The sequence below is a fragment of the Egretta garzetta genome, unplaced genomic scaffold (genome assembly GCF_000687185.1).
Source record: "Egretta garzetta isolate BGI_Z169 unplaced genomic scaffold, ASM68718v1 scaffold209, whole genome shotgun sequence".
In the NCBI taxonomy this organism is placed as follows: domain Eukaryota; kingdom Metazoa; phylum Chordata; class Aves; order Pelecaniformes; family Ardeidae; genus Egretta; species Egretta garzetta.
The window spans coordinates 4,056,399-4,081,086 of NW_009260839.1; the positions used below are offsets into that span (position 1 = coordinate 4,056,399).

General features: G+C 43.5%; 2 protein-coding genes across 3 annotated transcripts in view; both read left to right on the forward strand.

Moving 5' to 3' along the window:
* Positions 1–22,377, forward strand: part of ERGIC1 (endoplasmic reticulum-golgi intermediate compartment 1) — a 58,400-nt gene extending 36,023 nt beyond the window's left edge. For both annotated transcript variants that reach the window (XM_035902480.1, XM_035902479.1), the window contains exons 4-10: positions 2,426–2,520; positions 3,174–3,298; positions 5,812–5,916; positions 9,894–9,954; positions 11,154–11,254; positions 13,825–13,947; positions 19,800–22,377. In XM_035902480.1, the coding sequence (XP_035758373.1) occupies positions 2,426–2,520; positions 3,174–3,298; positions 5,812–5,916; positions 9,894–9,954; positions 11,154–11,254; positions 13,825–13,947; positions 19,800–19,907 (718 nt within the window). In that variant the 3' untranslated portion in view covers positions 19,908–22,377. The remainder of the gene's footprint in view (positions 1–2,425; positions 2,521–3,173; positions 3,299–5,811; positions 5,917–9,893; positions 9,955–11,153; positions 11,255–13,824; positions 13,948–19,799) is intronic.
* Positions 17,180–24,688, forward strand: part of RPL26L1 (ribosomal protein L26 like 1) — an 11,876-nt gene continuing 4,367 nt past the window's right edge. The window contains exon 1 of the mRNA XM_009647087.2: positions 17,180–17,184. The gene's annotated coding sequence lies outside the window, so the exon portion shown is untranslated. The remainder of the gene's footprint in view (positions 17,185–24,688) is intronic.

A 24,688-nucleotide genomic window follows, 5' to 3' on the forward strand; every position in this document is an offset into this window, starting at 1 on the left:
GGAAGGACAGACTGCCATGAGTTGTCAGATGTCTAAGGAGTGATAGATAGGGTTATGAAATTGGGAACATGAGTAGGAGAGGGGCAGGGGGCTACTAGGTAAAGAGGAGGAGGAGGAAGTGGCCATGAGTCTTGCCCAAGGGACAAGTTAGGAACCGTTGGTCCAGTGACCGGAGCGCAGGACAGGAAACCAGTTTCCTCTATCTGCTACTAATGGGCTCTGTGACGTGGACAAACTGGCCTACTTCTCTTTGCCTCAGTGATCCAGTCTGCAACCAAGTGACCTCACCGCTTGCCTTCCTATGTAAGAGCTTCCATAGGCTCCCTGTGCAGTTTATTCTTTGACTTCTACCGGCAACTGCTTCTCACTCACTTATCACTGAAAGGCTTGTGTGCCTTTGCTCACGGACCGAGCCTGACTGCACGTTTTCTGACAGGGTCAGAATTGGAAATCAACAAATACAAATATTGACCTTCCTAGAGCTTTTCTCCAAAGACCTGGGAAGTTCAGCTGAGCTGCTGATCCTGATGCGCTTCCCTGACAGCCCTGGCGCGAATGCTCCTTTTTGCGATTAACATCAGGTTGCCCGCAGGACTGGCTGGGCATGGCCCACATCTCAGACGGCAGAGCTGGGAAGAAGCCAGGTGCTGTTATGAACTGGGTTGGCTGGCAACAGGGATCTTGGTGGGAGGACTCGGGGAGCACAGAAAGGTGCATTGCTTTGGGGGATTAATGCCTGTCCTGGCTGGAGCTGCTCCTCACAACCATATTTGGACATATGACTTAATCCAAATCGCTACCCAATCTGCCAGTAATAAACAGGTAGAAGATTTAATGCATTCCACCCAGGAGAAGAGGGCTCAGCCAAGAAGTTTCTAACTAGGTCACTGATGAGCAATCTTTCCCCTCCCTCTGTGTAATTTTTATTAATCACTTGAAAAATACGTTGAGTAATGATTGCAAGCAACTTGTCAAGCCAATTAAAAACAGAGAAAGGTAGGGCTGTGAAGCCGAAGACAAATGCTGTGCTGGTTTTAAATGAGTGTCTGTAAACCCCACTGACCTGTGAGTAATTACCTCCAAAAGAATTGGCAGCTGTGCGTTTCTCAGTGTGAAGGCTTGTTTCTTCTGAATCCACAGGGCAAACAGTTCATTATGGACCAGAGATGTATCACCAGAGCAAAATCGTTTTGAATCTGTCTTGTAGCTGCCCTTAGTCTGGTTTGTCTATTAGCATATAGACTCTTTGGCAAGGGCTTGTCAAAGGGTTTCATGCACTTTGAGCATTAAATAAAAATAATACAGAGCACTTACTAGTGAAGGTAGTTTATTTTGTGTAGCTTGCCTGAACATAAGTTCCCATAGCTTTATAATCTGTCTGACTGGAAGATAAATTGTCAAATCCTCTGATTTGATGAGGCTGAACCATATTGGGCTTTGAGGGAGAAAGAGCTGCTAGGTCACCTCACCATCTTGCTTTGGTGTGGTGAGTTTCCCTGGAGTGGATTCCCTAGGACCCTTCAGCTAATTTGGCGCTGCTTACGTTGGGTTTTGGGGTTTGGTGGTTTTTGGGTTTGTTTGGTTTGTTTTTTTTTTTTTTAACATGTCAGATAGATTGTAGGTGCCAATAATAAATATTTATACTCTTGTATTCCTTTTACTCTATATCTGTATTTTGTCTTCTGCGAAATATGGGCCAGCACTGTGGGTGCTATGAAACAACAGTACTCTTTGGGAGACAGTTGCATAGTGTGTTAGATCCTGCTGTCCAGGATGTTTCTTCCCATCTGTTCCTGGCTCAAATCCTCAGTTTTAGTCATTGCTTTTGGTTACCATTCATAGATTGAAATGAGATATTAAGGAGAGAGATACATGTATGCCATGCTGCCTTCTCTTGCTGCAGCTCTGTCAACTGGGTGGTGATAACAAAAGGCAATTAGTTACACAAATAACCTTTCCTATGGGATAGCTGAGAGTGGCCTTTCTCTAAAACTATTTAGGAAACAAATCAAAAAGCACATGCTTCCCTCTTTCCTAAAAGGACTAACAGCCCAGGTATGCGCAGGGCTAGCCATGCTAGCCTGCCACCTCTTCAACATGAGGGTCTTGTTTTGTATTGTCACCTCTGGAAACTGAGGTCAGGGAAGGGCGCAGGGAGCATAAATCAGAGCAGGAGTTTTGTTTTCTGTTGGTGCAAGGGACTTGTTTAAAGCCTCCTGTACTTGCTGAGCAAGAGTAAAATTAAATCGTGGTGTGCTGCCATGCAGTTGTGGAGGGCTTTCCCTGCTCTCCGTCTTGTAACTTGCAGCTCTCACACAGTCAGACCCCTGCTTCAAAGTCTCCTTTTTTCCCTTCCCATGCAACTGTTTTTTTCCTGTGGAAAGTAGCTGTGTGCCTGAACCCACCTGTGTTTTCTGTCTTCCAGAGTTAACGAGCTCTACGTGGATGACCCAGACAAAGACAGTGGAGGTAAAATAGAAGTGAATCTGAACATCAGTTTGCCAAACCTGCATTGTGAATGTGAGTACCCCTTCTCACTTGCCAGTTTTTCTTTGTATTTTAAGTAATACTTGAAATGGGCCCAAACTGGTACAGTGGCCCTTCTTCTGTGACAGGGTGGATGGAGATCCAGTAGCTGCAGCCTTTGCTAATACCCCATCCCTTTCTGTTCCAGGCCAGGACACCTGCTTTCTTGGACCCTGTGCTCGCTCTGCAGCCCATGTTAGTGGCTGACCTCCCTCGCTGGCTTCTTTCTAAATCTCATTTCCTTCTTTCATGGCAACCTTTTTGTGTCTGGGAGCAAGAAACCTCCTTTTTCATTTGTAACTCTGAATGCACCAGCTAGTTTGTTGGCTTTTCACACATCACCTGCCTTGTCTACCTGAAGTTTTTCTATTTGTATAATTGAGATTGCAGTCAACTGGCAGGATATGAGAGGTATATTTGTGTCAAATAGACAGTCCGAAAAGTTTGGTTACAAAGTTCTTTCTGAAGAGCTGCTATTACATATTTGACAAATTGCATTACTAACACAGTTTAGTCAAATGTCAGGATAAAAGATACGGATTTTTTCCCAGTAAAAGCAGTCCATGCTTTTCCTATGCAACCATCCTGTTATTTCTTTTGTTTTGATTTTTATTGTCTCCTCTTCCCCACCCCCACCCCCCATGCAGTAGTTGGACTAGACATCCAAGATGAAATGGGAAGGCATGAAGTGGGTCATATTGACAACTCGATGAAGATACCTCTCAATAATGGGGATGGCTGCAGGTTTGAGGGCCGTTTCAGCATCAACAAGGTGAGTAGGCATGACAGTGGGTAAGTGTGTGCTGGCTGGGGAAATGCTAGCAAGATCCATTCGTAAAATGCTCATGAAAATCTGTGTGTCAGGGTCTCTCCTATAGAGTGTATGCTCGTGTCCCTAATCAGCGGTAAGGTTGTTTCTCGGTGCTGCAGACCAGTGTGGGGAGAGGAGACTGCGTAGTTAGACCCACAGAGAATGTGTTAGAGCAGGCTTTTTCTTCATTCTCCAAAACAGGTTATCAAGACAGCATTGCTTAACAACAGAGAGTAGCTCTGTGTTGCAGCCAGTGCTGCCCTTTCAGTGCAGTAGCCTAAAGTTTAGGGGATGTCTGAACTCCCTACAAATGCCAAATGGCTTCTGTGTTTACTCTTCACGACTTTTGCACCTCCAAAATGTGACTCACTGTGCAGAGGTCTTTGGCAATGTCTCTATCCAAGTGCTCTTTTGTTCTGAGAGCCGCAGAATGACAGGAATGTTCCCTACTAGAGGGTGCCAGCATAACAGAAGCAGCTCCGTGCTGAGATGTTTGGAATACATGCACATAGCCTCTGCGCATGCTTTGTCGGGATGCTCTGCTTCTGTCTCAAAGAATGAAAATCCAGGCCTGGAGGAGGCTCCCCTCTGGGATGGGTGTGTTCAGAATTGAATAATCTTGCTATGTAATGCTGGAGATGACTAGCTGGGGTGGGGGAGGCAGTGGTGGGGCCCACTGATGTCCTAAGAACAGCACACCCTTTATTCACGCCTCCTCATGTACCACAGGCTACAAAATCCTACTTCCTTCTTTTCCTCCCAGGTCATGTTAAATCCCATCTAAAAATAACAGGCAGAACCTCTTACTGATTCTATGGCATGGACAGGATTAGGGACTTAAAAAGAGGACGTTTCTTTCCTCGCCTCTAAGCCACCAAGATTACTGGCAACTGATAGTCCACAAAACTGGGAAAGGGCTTCTTGAAAGGTAGTTCTTGTTCTGTTAATTCCCAAAGCACAGAGCTGAAACACTTGGGGTTGTGTCTGCTAGATGTGGTGTGTTCTGCTCACCAAAGCAACTCAAAAGGGGGTTGCTGTATGTGGCAGTGAGGAACTCCCTTCACTGCTTAATCTGTGAAAGGCCACTAATAGCCTTGTCTCATATAGTGGTTGCCACTGCTGTCAGAGGGAGGGGACCTGGCTCAGGGCTTCTGGCTCTGAAAACCCGAACCTCTCATGTATGAGCGGGAAGTCTGTGGTCCCTTGGCAGAAATTTTACAGGCTTCTGTATGAGCTGGTATCTGGAATGGGACATGGCCAGGCTTTGAAACTTGACCAAGGGTTGCTCGTGGGTGTTATTCTCAAACCTGAAGAGGGAGGACGAGGTAACAGTGAGGTGACTCTGTGTACTACTTACTGCCGAGGCTGCCACCCTGTTTACTGAGCTTGTGTATGACACAGCTTGTGTCCACACCTGAAAGTGTTCCCAGGAGTGCACTGCTGTTCCTCAAGTCATTTAAATTAGCTTTCCTGAAAGCACATGGAACCGGCATGTGGCCTCCCGTGGCCCTGCTGGTGAGGCGTCTCTGCAGAGAGCACAATGGGCACCAGTTGTATAACCATCCTCCCACTCTTGTCTTAGGCCATGCCAGATTGCTCCTCAGTGTTGCTTAATTTCCCAACCTTTTCTCAGTATGAAAAAATTCTTGCACCCTCCATAACAGTGACTGAGCTGAATCTGCTAAAAGACTTCATGGAGTAGGCCTGGTGACCTGAAAAGTGTGTGCGTGCTAGGGTGATCCCATCAGAATGACACCAGTGCTCATTTTATGTCTTGGAACTGAGTCCTTAGGTGAAATCTGTATTTTTCAGAACTTTGTATTTCCCTCTGCTTGAAAAATTAAACCCAGAAAATCCCATACAGGAAAGGGCTGTTGCCAGGGCTAGAAGCTGAAGATCTAACTTAGTTTGTATGGGAAGCCCTATTGGTTTTGATGGGGTTTTTTTCTCTTTTATAGAAGACTCGTTCTTATGCACAGTCTTCTCAAATGTGAAGTTGCTCATGACCAGTACTACAATAAGAATATATCCACAGCTTTCTTGGGTTGTTCTGCAGCAGTGGGCCCATTTACAAGTGCGAGATGTGGGAGTAAAACATTAAGCAACTGTTTGTTGCCTGTCAGAGACATGAATCTTATTTTAATAGGGATGAAAGACGTAGCCTTAAGTGTTAGGAATCCCTAAAGTTGGGAGTGATCCACTCATCACCTCCTAGTCAGCAGCGGTAGCACGGTCAGGGTGCCAGACTCTTGGGCTGCAGGATTTAACCCATCTCCGCTCTGTGTGCAGTATGGTGGTGTTGGTCAAGTGCAGGAAGGTATTTCAGAGCCTTTCTCTGACATGCCAGAGGTTGTCCACTGCTAAGTAGATACAGCCTGCCAGGCTGGATGGATCCAGGCATTTCTACTTTATATCACAGAGGCTAGCAATGCCTTGAGGGATAAAATGTGAAATCCTCTCTTGACTAATTTTAGGTCCCTGGTAACTTTCACGTGTCAACGCACAGTGCCACTGCACAGCCTCAGAATCCTGACATGACTCACATCATCCACAAGCTCTCATTTGGGGACAAGTTACAGGTGAGTTCTCTTCCCTGAAAATTCCCTGGCTCTAGGGAAATGAATGCAATGAGAGTGACTTTAATATTAGACACTTTGGGTTTATGGAAGGGCCATGTACATTGTGGGGAGGACATAAGAAAGGACTGCTTGGGTAAGCAAGCCCATCCCTTGCATTCACGCAGTGTACACTCAGTCCAGAAGAGTTTGCAAACTTGTTTACATGCCACCACTTCAGGAAGGAGCAGTGTTCAGTCACAGAGTGACTTTGCCATTTTCATCTGAAACTGAAAGTGTTTCTGGAAAACTATGTGGCTGTCTTCCTGCAAGGAACAGAAATGAGGATTCATGGCTTTGCAAAATCCTATGCAATACTGTTTTCAGTATTAGTACAGCAAACAAATCTTGACTGCCTTTGCAGAGGAGCAGTGAGTATAGGAAGGGAAGATGAGTGTTTGCTACTGTCTTTACCAAGGCACCAGTCAAGTTCTTTCTAATTCACTTCACTGTACTTGTATAGCAGACACCTATTAGTCAAATTTGTTCTATGAAACACAAGTTAGACTTAGAACTACCAGTTCCCTGCTGGGAAGAAGCTGAATGTGTGCACTTGCCCAGTGGATAGAGTTTCACCAGGTGTTGCAAGTTATATAATAATTCCTGATTTCTCAATAAGGACAGATTACAGCACTTCTGTAGCCTACTTCCAAGGAGCTAGCATCATAGGTGGGAGTTATGTATGTGCACACCCAGTTTGCGACTCACCCTAAACATTGCTTACCCATAGTCTCTCTGTAATCTTCTTTCCTCAGCACAGACGTCTCATTAGTCTGCTGCTTGTACACCCACTTCCAAAACCCTTTTTCATGCTAACAAGTCTAAGCATTGCTTTGTAGTCTTCTGATTCTGCTCCCGGCTTCTTTTAGGAAATATCTTGTGTGGGAACGCTGAAATATTAGCATATAAATAAGCTTGGCTTAATGGCTGTAAAGCACACTGAGATTATGAAAAAATATTAGTTAAGTGCTAATAGGGAGTTCTGCAGTTTGCGTGGGAAATCGGTGCTCTAAGGTAGCGTTCCCATTGTTTTATCATGGACTCTTTGAGTAATGTAGCTGAAGTGTGAATCAGCATGAATGATAGGAAAAGCCTGGGCAGCTGGGGGCAAAGGAGCAAGCACCTTCAGTTCTGGTGGTGAGAAACCTGTCTAGCAAATATATAGTTGGCTCCTGATTTGGACAAGTTCTGATTAGTATTTTCTAAGTTTGAAATAACTACTCATCATCTCCATATACAAGAATGGAACATGTAGGTGCTGCTGATCCTGTAGGCAAACGTGAGTTCAACAGCACAAATTAAAGAAGGATACGTTCACTAAACAGGTGCTCAGCAAGCAGTGTAGAGAGTCAGCAAGTATGGAGAGCTTTAAATCTATCTAGATACACCTTTGAATATTTTTGGGTTGTCTCCACCTGCTTTGATGTAATGTATGCTCATATTTCTTAAGGAGGGTGAGGAGCTTCTCATTTGCTTGTGTCATGTGCTGGGAGTCAGTTCTCATGTTGTTGTTACCAGCTCTGCCAGAATGATCCACTACGCTATGTGCTGTGTTCTCCTGAAAAAACAGCCTGTTTGAAATAGAGATTTAAATCTCGTCTGGCATTGAATGAGCTTCAATTCTTCCGCAGTAGTTCATGCACAATAGTGGCAGACTTTTTGTAGTTTTTTTCCTTGTGTAGATGAGACCAAAATTCAAACCAATGAGGTTCTTGCATGTCAGGTAACCCAGTAAAGAGAGAGATGTGGAAAGTAGGAGGTTATACATTTTTAATCATAGAATTCTCTTGAGTGCTAGATCATGGTGTTGAATAATCCTAGTTTTAACCTTGTGAGAGGTCTTGTCTTCCCTTGATAGTTGCAGGATTGGAAGTTATTTCAGCCTGCTGTTGGACTCTGCCTGAGTTATATGTCCAGTTATGTGTCTTTGCCTTTGTTTGCAGAGGTTAAAGCCAAGGGTTTTTAAGGCCTTGGCAAGCATCTTTTTGAGGTCCATGTTGCAGGAGAGTAAAGTGTTGGCACTGTTAAACCACTGACTAGGCTCCTGTGGCACTAGTCCAAGCACTAGATCTGGCCTTGGTAGTGCAGGGCAGTCCTGAGAACGTCTGGCTAAACAGGCTTGCTTAAGTTCTTTGTTGCAAAGCATTTTGTTACTGTGGCCAAAAGCTTACTCCTTGTTGAAGTCCCTCCAGGTACTTAACAAGGTACAAACAAGCATGTTCCCCTGAGGAACACACCTGTGCACTTTGTAGAGCAGAGATTAATTAACAATCTACGGACAGCAAATTTTGTAATGGGAGTCTAGAATATTCCACAAGGAAAATCATGGTAAAACATCAAACTGGGAGTTACAAGTGCCATCCCTGTTGCAAAGATAAGATATGCAAATGCACCAAAGGACCTGATGGCACAGAAAGAGGCAGTTGTGGAGATGTCTGGTGGCTTTGTCTGTGTGGAAGCTCTGTAACTCACAGCTTTGCAAACTCGCTGTGTAGAGAGATGCAGAACAGACGGCTTTTACATGTAAACAGAAGTGTGGATGCTGGGGAGCCAAGGACAAGAATGTAAGTCCAAATATGCAGGTACCTCGCAGGTTAGATACAGTTGTTCGCTGGGTAACCACTCAAATATTTATTGTTAGAGTGTTCAGAGTGGACCTTAAGGTCTCTGGCCCAGATATTCTATGAGAGACTTACTTCTCAGCTGTATCAAGAATGGCACATGATACTGTAACCTAGTCCAGGGACTTCTCTTTCTTTGTATGCTATTTACAATGAGTAAAGAGTATGTACGGTCTGCACGTGTAGTTCGGAAATGGTTGCTGTTGTGTAAAATATCTGAAATGCCAGCAGACTGAAAGGCACTGTAGAAGGTTGAGCTGTTGCTTTTGCTCTGTGCTTGTTACCAGCACCTTGCCAGTTGAACTTGCTGATGATTTTGTCTCTCTCCTGAGAAAGGAAGTTTTAGAGAAACGGATTCAGTTGCTGCTTCCTCCAAGCCATTGTCCACTCTGTAGCATTCAGAATAGGGAAACATCCATTAGGATGAGACATACACACCCACGTGCTGTCAGTTGTTGAGAGGGTCTGGGAAGGAGATTGCATTGCCCTGTTAGTGAGGTGAAACTCTGTCACACCCATGACCAAATACTTCTTCCAAACTCTTCTTCCCTATTGTCTTAAGGTCAAGAATTTCTAGGTTGTGGAGTTATTTGTCCTTTCTGTATAGCTTACTGTACATTATGTGAATGATGCAACCTCTATCTACAGCTGTTGCTGTGGGGTTTTCCCTGTCTAGAGAGTTCACAGATTGATTAGTCTGGTGGACGTCAGACTCCAGATCATAGTATGTGGAAGACATGGGATGGAAATCCTGTTATTCTGGGCAAACAGATACTTGCATGCCTGGGACCATCTGCAGGAAAAACTGAACGGATGGCAGTGTTGGCATGTGTCCTTCCCATCTCATTGCGTGTGTGGTGTGAAAGCTGGGCTAATGACTTAAAGCTGTACAAGCCCAACTGCTCTGCCATGAGCTACCTTTACAGGTCAGCTCTTGAGTTTTCACCTGAATATGACTCCCATTTATTTCCCTTTCAGCCTGAAAAATCAATTTTACAGTTAACTACGAAAAGCTCTTAGGAAATGTCTCACAATGAAATTTCACAATTGGCCTCTTCCAACTGCAATTCCTTTAGCTTTGGAGTGGTTTTGGAGTTTCATCTTTTAAGATGTTGTGCAATCAACTTTTTTACTTGGAACCAACCTCTGTGGGTGATGGTCACTGGAAGATATTTCAAGTCATCTTTTACTGGGATGAGGCTTTGTTTTTGGAACGGTTGAATCAGGCTGATCTCCTTGTTACAGGACAGGATAGGGAAGGCAAAGGTCAAGAGTACAAAGTCAGAGCATAGTTTCTTCATACGCCTTTTTGCTTTCCAGGTCCATAACGTTCATGGAGCATTCAATGCCTTGGAGGGAGCAGACAAACTCAGCTCAAATCGTATGTATTCTTGGTGGTTACAGGTCTTAGCCACTCTCTGCAGGAGGGAAAACAGGGCCATTCCTGAAACACGAGTGTACCCAGAAGTCTTTAATCTGCCTCTTTAACCAAAATGATCCAGACATTGCTGACTGACATTCCTATTTTCTCTGGTATCATGGAGAAGTCTTAGCCTAAAAGGTCCTTTGCAGCCCTTCTGCAACCTGGACTTTGTCTCCAGCTCTGTTATGACCAGCTAAGAGTTACTGAGGTTTTTTAATCCATGTCTTATTCCCATAGCTTCCCTTTGCTGCTGTCACCTCCACCAGAACTTTTCCTTGTTCTTGTGTTGCAAGTTAGCTCCTACCTTAAGTTCTACCCGGTGGCTGGAAAGATAGACATTTTCATTGCCCTTCTTTATGACTGGCAGCACACAAAAAAATTTCCAGTTGCATGATACAATTCAGCATAGTTTTTCTCCTTCAAATGTTCAGGCTCCTGCAGGGTATCAGTCTTGTCCACTTCTTGGAACAAAGTTTCTATGGCTGTTCCTGAAGCTAGGCAATTGTGTTGGTTTTTTTTTTTTTATTTTTCCTCCAGGAGCCAAATGTCATTGTGTTGCACTTGGCCAAAGGATCCTGCAGAGAAATAATTTAGAATTACGTTTTAGAACTGTCAGCAGACACAACAAATGGCACAAGCCATTTAAATAATGAAAAAAATGAATTAACAATTGTTAAGCAGCTGTAGAAGAAGGAAGAATAGAAAGACAGATGGGTGCACAAGGAATGGGACTACACAGGTTGTGATTCTTCAGCTTTTTCTGTCAAAAGAAGCTCAGTGAGTTGCAGCTCTAACCTTAGCTAGTTCATGATTTAAACAGGACAGCTTTTTGTGGTGCTAAGTCTTACCGTTTATAGCTGCAAGCCTTTAGGAAGGTTCAAGTGACCCAAACTCATGTCTGTGGGTTGTGGTGCTTCAGTCTTAGAAAGGTGGGCAGGTTCTGGTGTCATCCAAGTACCTTTCAAAGTTTTGTACAAAAGACGTAAATGTAGGATGTGAAATTGTCACTTTGTCACAGAACCTGAGACGAGGAGGAGGGAGATACCTTTTCTGTGACTTACTTGTTTTAGTTTATTTCGCACATTGAAATGTTATGTAGGCTGTGATTCCTTTCTCTGAATGCTAAATTATACTTTCCTTTCCTTTCCTGACCGCAGCTCTTGCATCTCATGATTACATACTGAAGATCGTCCCAACGGTGTACGAAGACATGAGCGGCAAGCAGCGATATTCATACCAGTATACTGTAGCAAATAAGGTACAGCAGCAGGTAGTTCTCAGAGAAGCTCCCCATTGCAGCCCAGTGGGTGCATGGAGGATCTTCAGTCATTCCTTCTCCCTCCTGCTCCTCTGCTCTGCAGCCACCTACATTTGTTTGTAGGTGAGGAGTAGCCTCTGCTGGGAGAATGAGGAACTGAAGCTCTTCAGAGTGGGCCTTCCTGTTGCTCCTGGTGCTGGCATTTACCAGGCTTGGGATTGTGTGGAAGGTTTTTACATGCTGCAGGAGCTTTTGTGATGTGTGTCAAGATGTATCTGGATGGAAACTGCAATCCAACTGAACATACAAAACGGCACTTACACGTGGTTTTGTTAATAAAACAGTCTCAGTTGTGGTGGATGCATCAGACAAATAAGTTAGTGGAGTTTTTAGCTTTTTACAGATGTTGATTTCAGGTATTAAGCCACTGAATCTGCAGCAGTAAATATGTACCGGCTGACTATTTCACAGTGCCTACTTTATTATAGTGGATTATGATAGTTATTGTAACTTTGTAAGTCTTAAAATAATTTACATTAAATGTGAAGATATTTGTATTTTAATAGTAGAATGTACTGAACTTAAAAAAAGTCCTATTTGCTTTTTAAGGTAAAGAGCCTTTTTTGATTTAAAATGTCAGGCACTAAGTGAAAGTCCAGAATCTGTTTATAATATCTAATTACTGCTAGTTTGCCATAACTGAGAAGCAAGCATGCAGTCTCATGGACTAGTTCTCAGATTAACGTTCCTATCTAGTGACTTTTGGGCTTGCTTGTGCAGTGTGTCGCAATGATTTGGATGTCTCCCTCTATTCAGATTACAGTGTATTTGTTCTGCTTAATGTCACAACTGTTGTTCTGATAAGACTTTTGCGACGCAAGTTCTGAAAGTAATTTCGAAAATAGACAGCAGGAGCTTTTGACACTTCTGCGAGCATGGTTGCAAATGGGGGCGTTTGGCCAAGACTGACTCATTAGGGCAGGATTGCTGGTGGGGAAAAGGGGAGAGGAAGGAAAAAATGAGGTCAGTTCTATCAAAACTGAAGTGCAGAGAAACAGTGCTGCATCTGCGTTTTCATCTCATTGAAAATAAAAGTTCTCTTATCAGTGCTTTAGTCCTTGACTCCTGTACTGATCGGTAGGAAACAGAAATCGGAAGCCATTGGAATAGTCTGGCACAGATTGACTAATATGAAGAGATGTGTCTTCTCTCCCCTTTTACCTCCTAGACCCTGTTTCCTCACTTCCCCAGATAGCCACTGTCCCAAGATACACTGCAGAACTGCTGCAACAAAAGCCCTGAAAATATTATGACTAGGGATTTCAGCTGCATTCTGCTTCTCTTGTCATCCTTGGAATAAAAAAATAAATAGAGGGAAACTTGGGATTTATATGAGACTAATGAAGGAGATAGATGCTGTTTCACTAGCTCCCTCTGAGCTCATGGAAAGTAGAATTATCTTTTTTGTATCATGCTCAAGGGCATCCTATTGCTTGTCCTCTCTTCGCCTCTCTGAAGTATATGAGGTTGTCTTTGCCTCTGTGTGAAGGAGAATTAAAACAGAAGAGGTCGTCTGAGTTGGCAGGCATGTCACAGGGCTACAGAAAGGAAGGGCAGCTGGGTAAAGAGGCAGCGTCTGCCATGCCAGTGCTGATGGCTTTCAGTAGATTGCCCAGTCCCCAGCCTACTTCTCTTTGATTTTCCTTCAGTCTGTCAAGATAAATGTCCTGATCCTTGAAACTTGATATATATTTCCACTGAGAGCACAGACAAAATATTAGCTCAAAAAGATGTGACTTGATACTAAGTTGATGTTAGTATCTGTTCTACATTGGCACTGTGCCTGTTGATGTTGTCCTGTGGCTGATTGATTGCACTGTACCTGTTATTGAAGAAATGTACTAAGGAGATTATCGCTGGCAATCTGAAGATGTCTCTTCTGAAAAAGCTTGGAATATTTTTGAAGCTTTGCCAATAATTTTCTGTATACAGTTTCATTTTGGCTTTCAGCGTGATTTTTACACATGGTTTAAACATGGCGCTACATGATTCATACTGAACGGGCAAAGCAATTCACAGTGTTGGTCCCAATGCAAAGGGGCCTCACGGATGGGAGCTGCTGCCTGCTATTTGAGGCCACGGACAAGAAGGGATTTTCAGGTTCTTGCAAACTAAATTCTGTTTGATGAATATCCCAGTATATGGTTCACATACAGACAGTACAGAAACTTCACCTGCAACCACTTGTATTTAAATAGAACAGGTCTAAGCTAGAGAAATCAATGACAGCCTTTCTATTTACTTATGTAACTTTGAAAGAAGGCGAGAATAAGCACCGTTGCCCTGTGTTCCGAGCTATGTCATTATCAGACTGTAAAGATCTTATTTTCCTATTTGATAAAGATGGGGGGTGAGCAGTCAGTCATACAGGGATTAACTGTTTGCTTCTTTCAGTATGATCATTAGTACAAAAGAGTGGAGCAAGGGCCAGATCCACAGAAGCAGTTTTATTGGAGACACTCTCTCTGGAATGAGATTGCTCACATTTTCTGCCATTTTTTCTTTTCTAGGAGTACGTAGCCTACAGTCACACTGGCCGCATTATCCCAGCTATCTGGTTTCGTTACGATTTGAGTCCCATCACAGTGAAATACACAGAGAGGCGACAGCCTTTATACAGGTTTATCACATCGGTGAGTTACTCTAAACCTTTAATTCTCCCTTCTCTTGCCTGCACCTCATTTCTCTTTTGAGCATTTCTTGTCCGGAAGAATTGAGTTTCTGCTTCAGAGCATTGTGACATGATTGAAATAAAGCAGTACATCACCACAATTGTACTGAAGTGTAAGTGAGGTAATTGGTAACCCCTGTGCTCTGACGATTTAATAGCTAGGCACAAGAAGAAAGAAAATTATCCTATTCCAGAAGTGCCAAACTCTGTCTAGGCGGGATGGGCACTATTGCAGCATGTTAGAAACTTGGAAGTAAAGCTGCTGTGGTATGCAGTAAAGCATGCTGCAATAAACTGTCTCTCTAATGATGAGATTTAACTTGATGAGAATGCAGGGCAGTTGTTTTACTCACTGCTGCTGCTTGGCTTAATATGGGTTTGCCAGTTCCAGGCATTTACTGCTGGGTAGAAGTGGAGAAAAGCTGCATTATCAAGAGGTGTTTTCCCAACAAGTTATCTTTTGATCTATCCAGATAACATCCTGCAATACTGATCTCAGCATCTATAATAAAGCTGTACTGTCCAAACTGCTAGTTGGGCAAAGAGCCAATTAAAGGTCTGCCAGAACTTTAAAAAATGTATCCTGAGGGAGTTGGCTTAAAATTTAAGCTGCAGTCTGCTGTGCCAGTGAGGCATGGTGGAATGTGAAGTAGTTGATAAATTTGCTGGAATGAAGACCTTGGATTTTGATTTTTAAACTGTTTGAATATTTTAATTGGAAGTAACATAAACAGTGTGGCTATGTTGCACTTAAAAGATTTTGATTTTGCAGCTTCTGGTAAACACCAGGTTCCCTTCACTTAACTTCAGAAACGCGTGTGAGCTCAAGGATACACAAATACCAAGAGAAAGGCGCTTGAAGCAAAATCTAAATGTCGTGGTTTAAGAACTTCTCTTCTTAGCATGTCTGTTTGGTTTCAAAACATAATCCTAAAAAAGGTCTAGCATTTTATGACTTGGCATCTTGTACTGCCTATACTTCTTTCCTTAACAATATGGTCTCATACGCAAAGGTTTCTTGTGCATCTTGTTGGGGGTGAGGGTGCAGAGGTGTTTTTAGTGGGAAAGCATTGATAGCTGGCATTATTCTTTGTCATGTCCGTTGCTAACACTGATTTACTGCTAATATGCCATTGTGTGCATGTAAATAGCATCCTTGTGGAATTTGATGCCATGCTTCAGAGTTTACATAAGGAGTCCATGAGAGGCTTTCCTCAAAGATTGCCATAATGACCTTTTGGATTTGAGATGGCCATAGCTAGAATTTTGCCCCATTCTGTCTGTAAAGTTAGCCAGGTATGTGCTGGCTGCTGGACTGCTGAAGGAGAGTGTTACAATTGATTTTTGTCTGCTTTGTTTGGTCTTATAAATGGCTGTAGTCTCAAGCAGCTCCCTTGGGGCCATTCCCATTGAACGTCCTCCTGATGGAGACGTGTGGATGACATCGGTATCTGCAGTAGCTGTTAGGCAGTGCATCAGGCAGCTGTGCCATGCCCTTTTCAGATGTGGCTGACTTAAAGGCAGAACTTTGTTACAGATGCTATACCGTGGCTATCAGTCTGGACCATCTGGCCCTGATACAGATGACCTGCTCTTGCTCTCATTTAGGCTAGGAATGTTTTACTATGGGGCAACCTTGGCTGTATATGTGCTACGCTTAAAGCTTTACAGCATTCAAGGTGGCATTGAAAAGGTAGGAGCAGTGAGGAGCAGTGCTGCAGAGGATCAAAACACCTTTTGTCCTAGGTTTCCTTGCCCTGCTTTGATGACATGATCTGTTCTGTTGTCCTTTCCACTGTTTTAGCCCCTTTCTGTATCTCCAGCGTGGCCTTTTGCATCACAGTTGCTCTGGATACCGGTTAGTGATAATCAGCACTGGGCTGAGGTCCAGACAGAGATTGTGCGGGGCATCTGGAGTCGTTGGCAAATGGGACTGGCCATGGAGGGCATCAGCTTTCTCTGAGCAGCAGCTGCTTAATTTAAAAACCACAAGAGGGGCTCTAGGGTATAGGGGGGATCACCTGCGACTCCTTTTAGTGAGCAGATTGTTTACTAGGGCACCTGTGTGGCTTTCAGCAAATTTAAATGCACCCTAGGGATGGGGGAGGATCCTGTGGGCTTGAAAGAGACTTTCAGCAGTTAGAGATGTGACACAGTGCATGGCTGAATGTGGCCGCCTGTGAGGGGAAATGGTGTCAGTGTTGGAGGGAAGCATACGCTGTGGAGGGACGATCCCATGTGGAGTGATCAGATGAGAGAGGGGTGTTGACTGTTCAGCAGAGAGCCAAAGGAATCTCATTCTGCTGCTGGGAAGGTTGTTTGATTCTCTTTGTTAGTAATGAGTTTGCCCCCAGAAAACTTCAGCACTGCGAAGAGCAGCATTATAGCACTGTAACAGTGTTCCCAGGTCTTTTGCGTTCCCAAGGGACCCTCTCTAACTCATGCCTGCGCCTTGGGTTTTTGTGGTAGGAAGAATTATCCTCATTTTCTGTATCGTGTGAGAGGCGCTTCTTGTGCGGGACAAAAAGCATTGGTTTAGCACAGACTTTACTTTTTACATGTCACACTTCAAAAAATTCGGTACTAAGTAAGATTTTATATTGCTTGTGGGTCAGTGCTGCCACTGTCACTGTGCTGTGAATTTGCCATTGATCCTGGGGTTAACCACAGACACCTGGCACAGTGTTAAATACAGTAGTTTTTGCCTGTTAAACTGTATTGCTTAAAATCAAGGCATCTCCCCATAAAGAGAAGCCATTCATGGCCTCGTGGTTGAGGTTATGGAGCAAGGGGGAAAGTTTCACTGCTGAAAATTTATGAGTTCCCGTAAGTGGCTAAACTGAAAGAAGTTTTTATCATGAGGTAAGTCTAGGGGCTGGGAGGGGAGAGCAGGCAGAAAACAAGCTAAAGTTCTGTCAAAGCATTCAAAATTCAAAGAAAAGAATAGGATTTTTTTCCTGATACGAGAGGACTCGTCTGCCCTCTAGGTATGAAAAAAATTGAGCTGGAAATAACGGGGGGAAAAATGGTTGCAGGGGGAATTATTTCAGCCATGGGACCTGTTACTGACAGATGTCATAGACTCAGTCCTGTGGCGTTTTTAAAACCAAGACAGTGTTGTTCTACAAGATGTGCTTCAGGTCATCCAGAAAGCTCTGAGTGGGATTCTGCTTCTTACCTTACTAGGAGTTACCCGAGGGTCCTACTGGTCCCCTCTGTCCTTAATAGTAATTTTCATATTTTAAGACATCCCAGAGGTCCACACTCGTGTATCTGACGTTTGCCTTTCTGTCATTTTCCTTGCAGCCTTGCCTCCTCCCACATATCCACTTGTGTTTTCCTTTAGACTTCAGCCTGCATCCCAGCCACTAACCTATAGTAGTATTTTGTTCAAACCGCTCATGTGTACCCCACATTGCGTGGTCTCTCGGTGCTGTAATTATTACACCTCTGTATTCCTTTTCTTTCTTCCTTTAATAGTTGGGCCTGAGTCAAACTGTAACTTCACGAAGCCTAATGCAGGTTGTTCCCAGTATAAAACTCCATTAAATATGAATAAGTGCATGATGCCTAACTTCCTTCAGTGCTGCTAAGGAGCAACACTCTGTGCGTATTAGAACTGTGATGATAAAGAAACGTGGTGGTGCAGCTTCTGTGCTGACCTAGAGACCGACCCTAGTGCTGCCTTTTTTTTGTCACAGCGGAACAAGAGGGCTGTGTGCGTGCTGGGAGGCAGGCTCCAAGCGAATGCCAGGTGTGTGTGACTCAGAAACACTCAGCAGTACAGAGCTGTGCAGATTAATACTTTTTTTTTTTTCTATTCCCTACCCCCTTGCACTGCTGCACTGATATCAGATTTTCCTACCATATGATGCAAAATCTGAGCATTGGACGTTTTTTCTGTTGTTTGCAGTGTAACATCTCCTGTCAGCTGGGCTGCTGTGGACTGAAATAACCCAACACCATTGCGGTCATTTTCCCTGAAAAGTCACCCTGCGTCATGCTCTGAGGGATAGCAGGGAGGGGGGCGTAAAGGGCAGGAGCTGGACTTGTTCCCTAAAAATACTAACTTTGCCTCAGGCTGGTGCTCTGGTTTTTGAAGCGTTTATCTGCTGGAATGCCAACTGTCCTGCAAAAGCCACGTTTGCTGCAGCTCCTCATTTCATCAAGCTCACTAAACACATGTATCCCAGTTATAAATACACATGTAAACGAGTGCTTTATTTCTCGCTGCCTTCGCTCACCATTAATGAACTGTTTGTTCTGTTGCCACCGCTAACTCCCTGCCGAGCTGAACGCTGCTGCTCTTATGTTACTCCCTTTGTAACTTTGCCCATGGGGTGTAGTGGTGTGTGGGAGAAGAGACACGGCACGGTAGGTCTAGTGCGATACTGGTTCCCTTCTGTGTCAGTTGTATTGCATCTCCCTGATACCCTGCTACATTGGCTTGCTGATTTTGGGTTCCTCTCACTCTCTTGGCTTCTAGCTCACAGCAAAATCCCCCTTCTCTTAGGCAGGCCCTTCTCAGAAGATATGCTCTGTACCTTGTCCCCTTCTCACTGACCTGGTGTCTCTTATTCTCAGAGCCATCTAATCCTACGCGCTCAGAGCCATTTAATCCTACACAATGTAAAAGACTAAATTAAAAGAGCATCACAGTTATGAAAGCAAAAATGTGGGAGTTAGGAAATGCCAGGTCCTGTGTAATTATAACCTCGCTGTTAAACGTTATTAGGTTACATTATTGTGTCTCATGCTTTCCATGTGAACCCTGCCTTGTGCGGGGCGCGAGGTGGGGTGGCACCCTGTGAGCAGCGTTTCTTCCCATCCTATGGTATTTGACTGCTGCCCTGTTACTAGCAGGTGGTTTGTATTAACCCGGTCCTGAGTACAAGTCATATATTTCCACAAGGACTCCGAGACAGCTACTGTCATGGTATTGAACCCTTCAAATACGTTTTCCTTCAGTTTCCCTGGGAGGCAAGTTTGGCATTGTCCCCATTTCATAGATAAGGGAATTGAAGCAATGTGTTGCAAAGTCCATAGCTGGTGCCCCCTGATTTTGGGCGCTCCCAGCCAAAGTACCTTTGGTTTGACATGTCAGAATACTTTTGCATTTTTCTAGCACTTGAGAACTAAAGTAGGCTGTTACGCTAATCAGATTAATTTTTTCCCTAACTCTGTTCTTGAAAATGACTACATGTTTTTACTGGTGTTTAAATAATTCAACCCGAGACATCTTGCATGGAAAACTTTGGCCCACAGAGAGTTAAGTTGGCAGTGCTTTTGTAAGCAGCCCCGGTAATGGAAAGTGTTAGACAGACTTAGCTGTAGGTGTCACTGGTAGCTAGGTTCCTCTGTTAGTCACTGTCCTTCACATGCTATTTAAGTGTCTTTTGCCTGTTTGCAAATGCTGTATCTTGTGAAATAAAGAAAAGGCTACAAGGCCGTGGTATTTATAATAGAAAACAGTAGTAGGAAGATATGAGCAACACAGAGCTTCTAGAAAGCTTTGTTAGGTGGAGTTTAGCCCAGAGGAACAGCATTCATGCAGTAGTAGGCTCCTAGGAGCTGGGATTTATGGTTGGCTCAGGCTACGATGAGTTCAGGATAGCACTAAGTTATTCCACTGTAGGGAATGGTTTTCCTGAATGATTGTCATGTAATTACGTCCCCAGTACTGTCACCCGGTTCTTACCATGCTTCCAGAAAATTACCCTAGCAGTAGGCAATAAATCTTTCCCCGCAGTTTCAAGCCGCGTAAAAGTTTCCCTCATCGCTGACAAACCTGTTTCCTCTCTCTGTACATTTCAGATATGTGCCATCATTGGAGGAACATTTACTGTAGCTGGGATCCTAGACTCCTGCATTTTCACAGCATCAGAGGCCTGGAAGAAGATCCAGCTGGGGAAAATGCAGTAGCGGTGAAACTCTACCCTAGTCTCCAAGGACAGGAGCAAAGATTGAGAAATCTACCACTACCTGTATTTGTCTTTATTTCCTATTTGATTGAATCAGTAAGTTTTTCTCTAATCAGGCTGTTCAATGAAGACTTCTTCAACAAATCAAAGAAATCTCCTTGCATTTCAGAGCTCTGAATGAAAAATCAATGGAATCAGGGCATGGATTTCGATTCTCTCCCCCCCAGAAAGAGAGGTTGAAATACCATATATGAAATACGCTGTCAGATCTAAGTAAGGATGACAGTCTGTTCTCTGGGAGGTTCCTATGGCAGTGTACAAACTAGGTAGTAGATTGCAAAGAGTTGAGCTGTTGTGTGGCACTTTTTGGAATTCTGTTGGATTTGCATGATTAGACAATCGACTTTTGTATAAGGCAAAATTATACATTAGGAAGAAATTCCACCCGTGGTGCCAAAAAGGTAATGTATCTGTTGGAGAGGAATGGAAAGCGTTAGTCCCCGTAGCAAACTTTAGAGACAGAGGGCAGAAATAACATCAGGAAATGTTTTGTGCTTTTATTGAAAGCTCTTTTGTTCAGATATGACCTTTCTAATGAAATGAGCAAACGAGAAGAGGAAGCCTTCCCCCAGCTACCTTTTCCTGGGTAATCTGTGATCCAGGCAGCGGAGGGCCTTTCTTTTACTCTGGATGTAAAAGTGGTTTCATTTCTTCCCAGAAACTGAATATCCAGTCTTGTGTTTACAGGTGGCATGAAGTAAAAACCAAACTGAGCAACACAGTTTTATGTGGCCTTTGTTTTGAAAGGGAATAGTTGTCTTTACAGCATTAGCTTTTATTCTTTCCTATGTTTTTTAAACACAGACCACCCGACAGTCTGGATTCTGCACTTCTGCTTTATTATTATTATTGTTGTTGTTATTTTGAGAAGGGGTTGTATATTCTATGTGTTCAGAAAAACGGTGCAGCCTTCTGGGTGGATGATGAGCACAGCTTACTGTCTTGCTTTGTGTGTGTGTATTGAATACACCTGTCAAACACGGGAAGTCTGTCTTTTCAGGGTTTAAGGTGCCTCCCTTTTCCTTTAAAATGCAGTCAGGCATCTTTTCTGAGCCCTAGACTGAAACTGTTCACCCACAGGTACACCAGCAGCAGGGCAGGCATTCCCACAAGCTGGCCCCTGCTAGTAGTTGTTTTGGTTTATTCCTTAAAATGGTACCTGAGCTTCCATGCCCATTCGTTCAAGCCTTGTCTTCTGGGGCCTCCAATAAATGGAGGCGCAAGGGGAAAACTACTGCCAGGTGTGGCTTGCATGTAATGGTAGACATGAGTTCACTAAAATTAGACTGATACCCACCAGCGCATTTTCCATAGCCTCCTAAATGTTCCTTGAGTAGTAACAGTCTCTGCATGCTTTGTAAATATCTGAGCTGAGGATACACAAATGTTAAGTGTTCCAGGATGGATAAAAAAATCATGAAATAAAAATATCTTTCACTCAGTCAATGCTGTAAATTCTAAGGTGGGTGTAGGATTTCTCTTGGATAGTATCTACTGCCCACTGCCCTTTCCTGGAGGCGAGAGTATCCAAACATTATGCTGTAATAATAAGAATCTTTGAATATTCAGTGTTAATGCTAGAGTCAGATGCATTTCAAAAGTATTCTTAATACATGTCTGTTGAAATTGTCTCATTGCTTTGGAAGTAGGGAAGGTAGCCAGTTTTATCCACACACCAAAAAGAAGCAGCCAACCACCCTCCCCCTGCCGTCCTCTGCCCTGTAGTGAGTGACTTCAGACAAATTACAGCATTGGAATTTTTTCCCTGTTCTTATTATGGACTGATTGCTATTACTTTAGGTGTAAACTGGATTGTGTAACTTCCTGTATCTGTTAATGTATGGATAGATTTTATACATTTTTTTCCATTTACAAAAATCAACTTGAAAATGAGATGCTTGTCTTCATTTCGGTGCGTGAGTCCGTGTGCCCGTGAGCGGTACCCACTGGATGGGTGGTGGCTGTCTGGTGGGAGCTGGGATTTTCCATTGCAATTGCTTCTCTTGCTGGCTGAAGGATTTCCTCTAATCCACTGTGACCGGCTGCAGCTTACAGCAAAAATGTCCTAGTTTTTCCTCTTGAATTTGTTGAGTCTTTGCTCACAGCTTGTGAACCCAGTGGGTTACAAGGATGTAATTTTTAACATCTCAGCAGTGCATCCTTCTCCTGAACTGTGCAAGAGAACATCTTTGTAGCATGGTACTGTTAATTTTCCGAAATTTCTTCCCTGGTGCAATTTCTTCAACACAAACAAACAAAGCTGGTTGCAGATTCCTTGTGTCCCCTGGCGTGTTATTTCTGCCCTTCTCCCCATCCTCTGACTGAATTAAAGGCTGCCTTCTGTGCAGTCCAGGCCAGTTCTCTAAACCAGACCAGTGAAATTGTTTGGCTTTTTTTGGAAATAACAGATGCATACTTCAGTGTGCCTGCTTTCTCTGCCAGAATGTCTACTGCAATAACCTAATAAATCACATTTTTTTTGCTAGATGTGGAAACTAAATTGTACTTGAGTTCTGGCAAAATTCTGCTGAAGAAACAGTCCACACCTTAGTTCCCTAAACCAGGTCTAAGCCTTTGAGCACTGCCAAGCCAAGACTACCTTCTGGGTCTGCCGTAAGTTGTGGCGAGCTTGTCCTTCCGACGTGGCTGGCTTGCGTCATGTAATGATGCTGCATCTTGTGTTTACAGAAGAATCCGCTCTTCATCTCTCCAGATGTGAAAGCGAGGTAGTTACTGTCACAGCAGTCCTGCCCCGGGCATGCGTGCCTCATTAGATTTCTCTGGAAAGCGTTCGAAAATAAAAGTGACAAAATGAACTTAGTTACGCTTTTAAACATCAACGCAAGCAGAAATCATTTCAAACCATAGTGGAAGGAAAACCATCGATCATAGGTGTTCATCCAAATTCCTGACTTTGCTGTTTCAAGTCAGTATTTTGACAGAAGTATTTGTGGTTTTCCAAGAAAGACATCACTGTAGGAAGTAAAATATTTAGAACTTTTATATATTCCAGTTTAAATATGTCCCTCTAAACCTACACCCCATCATACGGTGAGAACTTTTGGTGTAGGATGCTTTGCAATGGTGGAGATAAAAATCTTTAGCTCTTGGGTAGCTGTGTTTAGGTATATTCTAGGCAGTATGTGGACTGCCAAAGACGATTTTTTTAAGACAAAAAATTGGAAATGGGGTAAGAAAAAATTGGAGGACATGCATTTGTGAATGATTTATCAAATAGTTGCATTCATCTACTGCTCTGTGAAAAGCAAAATCTGCAGCGTAGTTGGTAATGTCTGTAGTTAATTTCTGAATATTTCACATTTTAATTTGTTTTTTATTTGTGTGAAACACAAACTGTTTGGGCTGAACCTGACTGTGATGAGTATCAGCTTTAGAACAGTCATTTGAAGTTTCAGATGAAATATGTCAGTGAGGTATTTTTCCGTAGTCCTTGGAGGAGGGGTGCGAGGGGCAGGGGAGGGACGACGTAGTCCTCTAGTGTGTCATGGTGATGTTTTAAAGCACAAGTCTTTTGCGTTTTTACAGTGGAGATTATTAAGGAGTTCTGGCATTTCTCTTTTAATTTGCAACCTTATGTTAATATTAGCCTTTTTAGCTCTAGAATTAAAAATAAAACTTGTGTTTTGATCAGCTTCTCATTGCACTACTATTGCAAAATCAAAAAGGGCTTTTTTTCTCTTTTTTTTAATTATTATTTCAGTGAACTAAGAGTTATCACACAATGAAATCACTGTGAGCCGGGTCACCGTGCAGAAAGTTAACATGAGGCTCTTTTGTAATCGGCACTGAGTCATGTCTGGACATTCAGTGCTTGGTTTTGAACAGTACCAAGTGTCCTAACCTCCCTTTTTTTTTAATGAGAGGTGCATTGGACTGTGCTTGGAACTTGCTGGGTTTGGCTTTAGTCACTGTGCTGCCTGGTGGTTTTTGTTCCCCTCCTCCTTTAATTTCCTTTTAGCCTTGCTTCACTAAGTATTTAGAAATAAGTGTCCGAGGCAATTATTAAAGATTAAATGTAAAGAGTTACAACACGGTGAATTTGGGCACTATATATCTGCACCATATTAAGAAACCAATTCCTTTTAAGTTCTGATGTTGCTTACGTTGATGTCTGCTGTACAGCATCTTCACGAAGGAAGGGATCCTACTCGCTTCCAATTAACTTCAAATACAGACTGGAACTCTGATTTCCAGAAGTGCCGGGATGGTGCTTGAAGGCTCCTTACTAAAAGATGGGTAAAGGCACAGGGAAAGGCGTTTGTCCAACTCTCAGCCTGCTGCAACTCAACAGTCTGGAAACTTTTCCAGCCTACCTTTACTAATCAAAACCCAATCAAGTGTCTGTACTGCTCCTCACCCCATTGCTGGGTTCATTTCTACCAACAACGTCTTCTGCCATAAAGAACTTTCCTTGAGAATAAACTAGTCTGTGTCCTGAAAAAAAATGTAATAGCCCCCAAAATGCCAGCAGTCTGTGCAGGTGAGTTCGTTTATGGAGGTGGGGATGCAGGTGCCAGCGTGCACGGCCACGGGAGCAGGGTCGGGGCTGAGGAATTTGAACTTGGAAGCCCCAGGGCCCTTGTCTCCCTCGGCTGCGGGACCTGAGCTCTCTGCGCTGGGCTGGAGAGGAGCAGGGAGCTGGAGGTTTCTCTGCTTTCACCCGCTTGGGGGGGGCGGGCTGCTGCTGCACAGCTCTGCCTG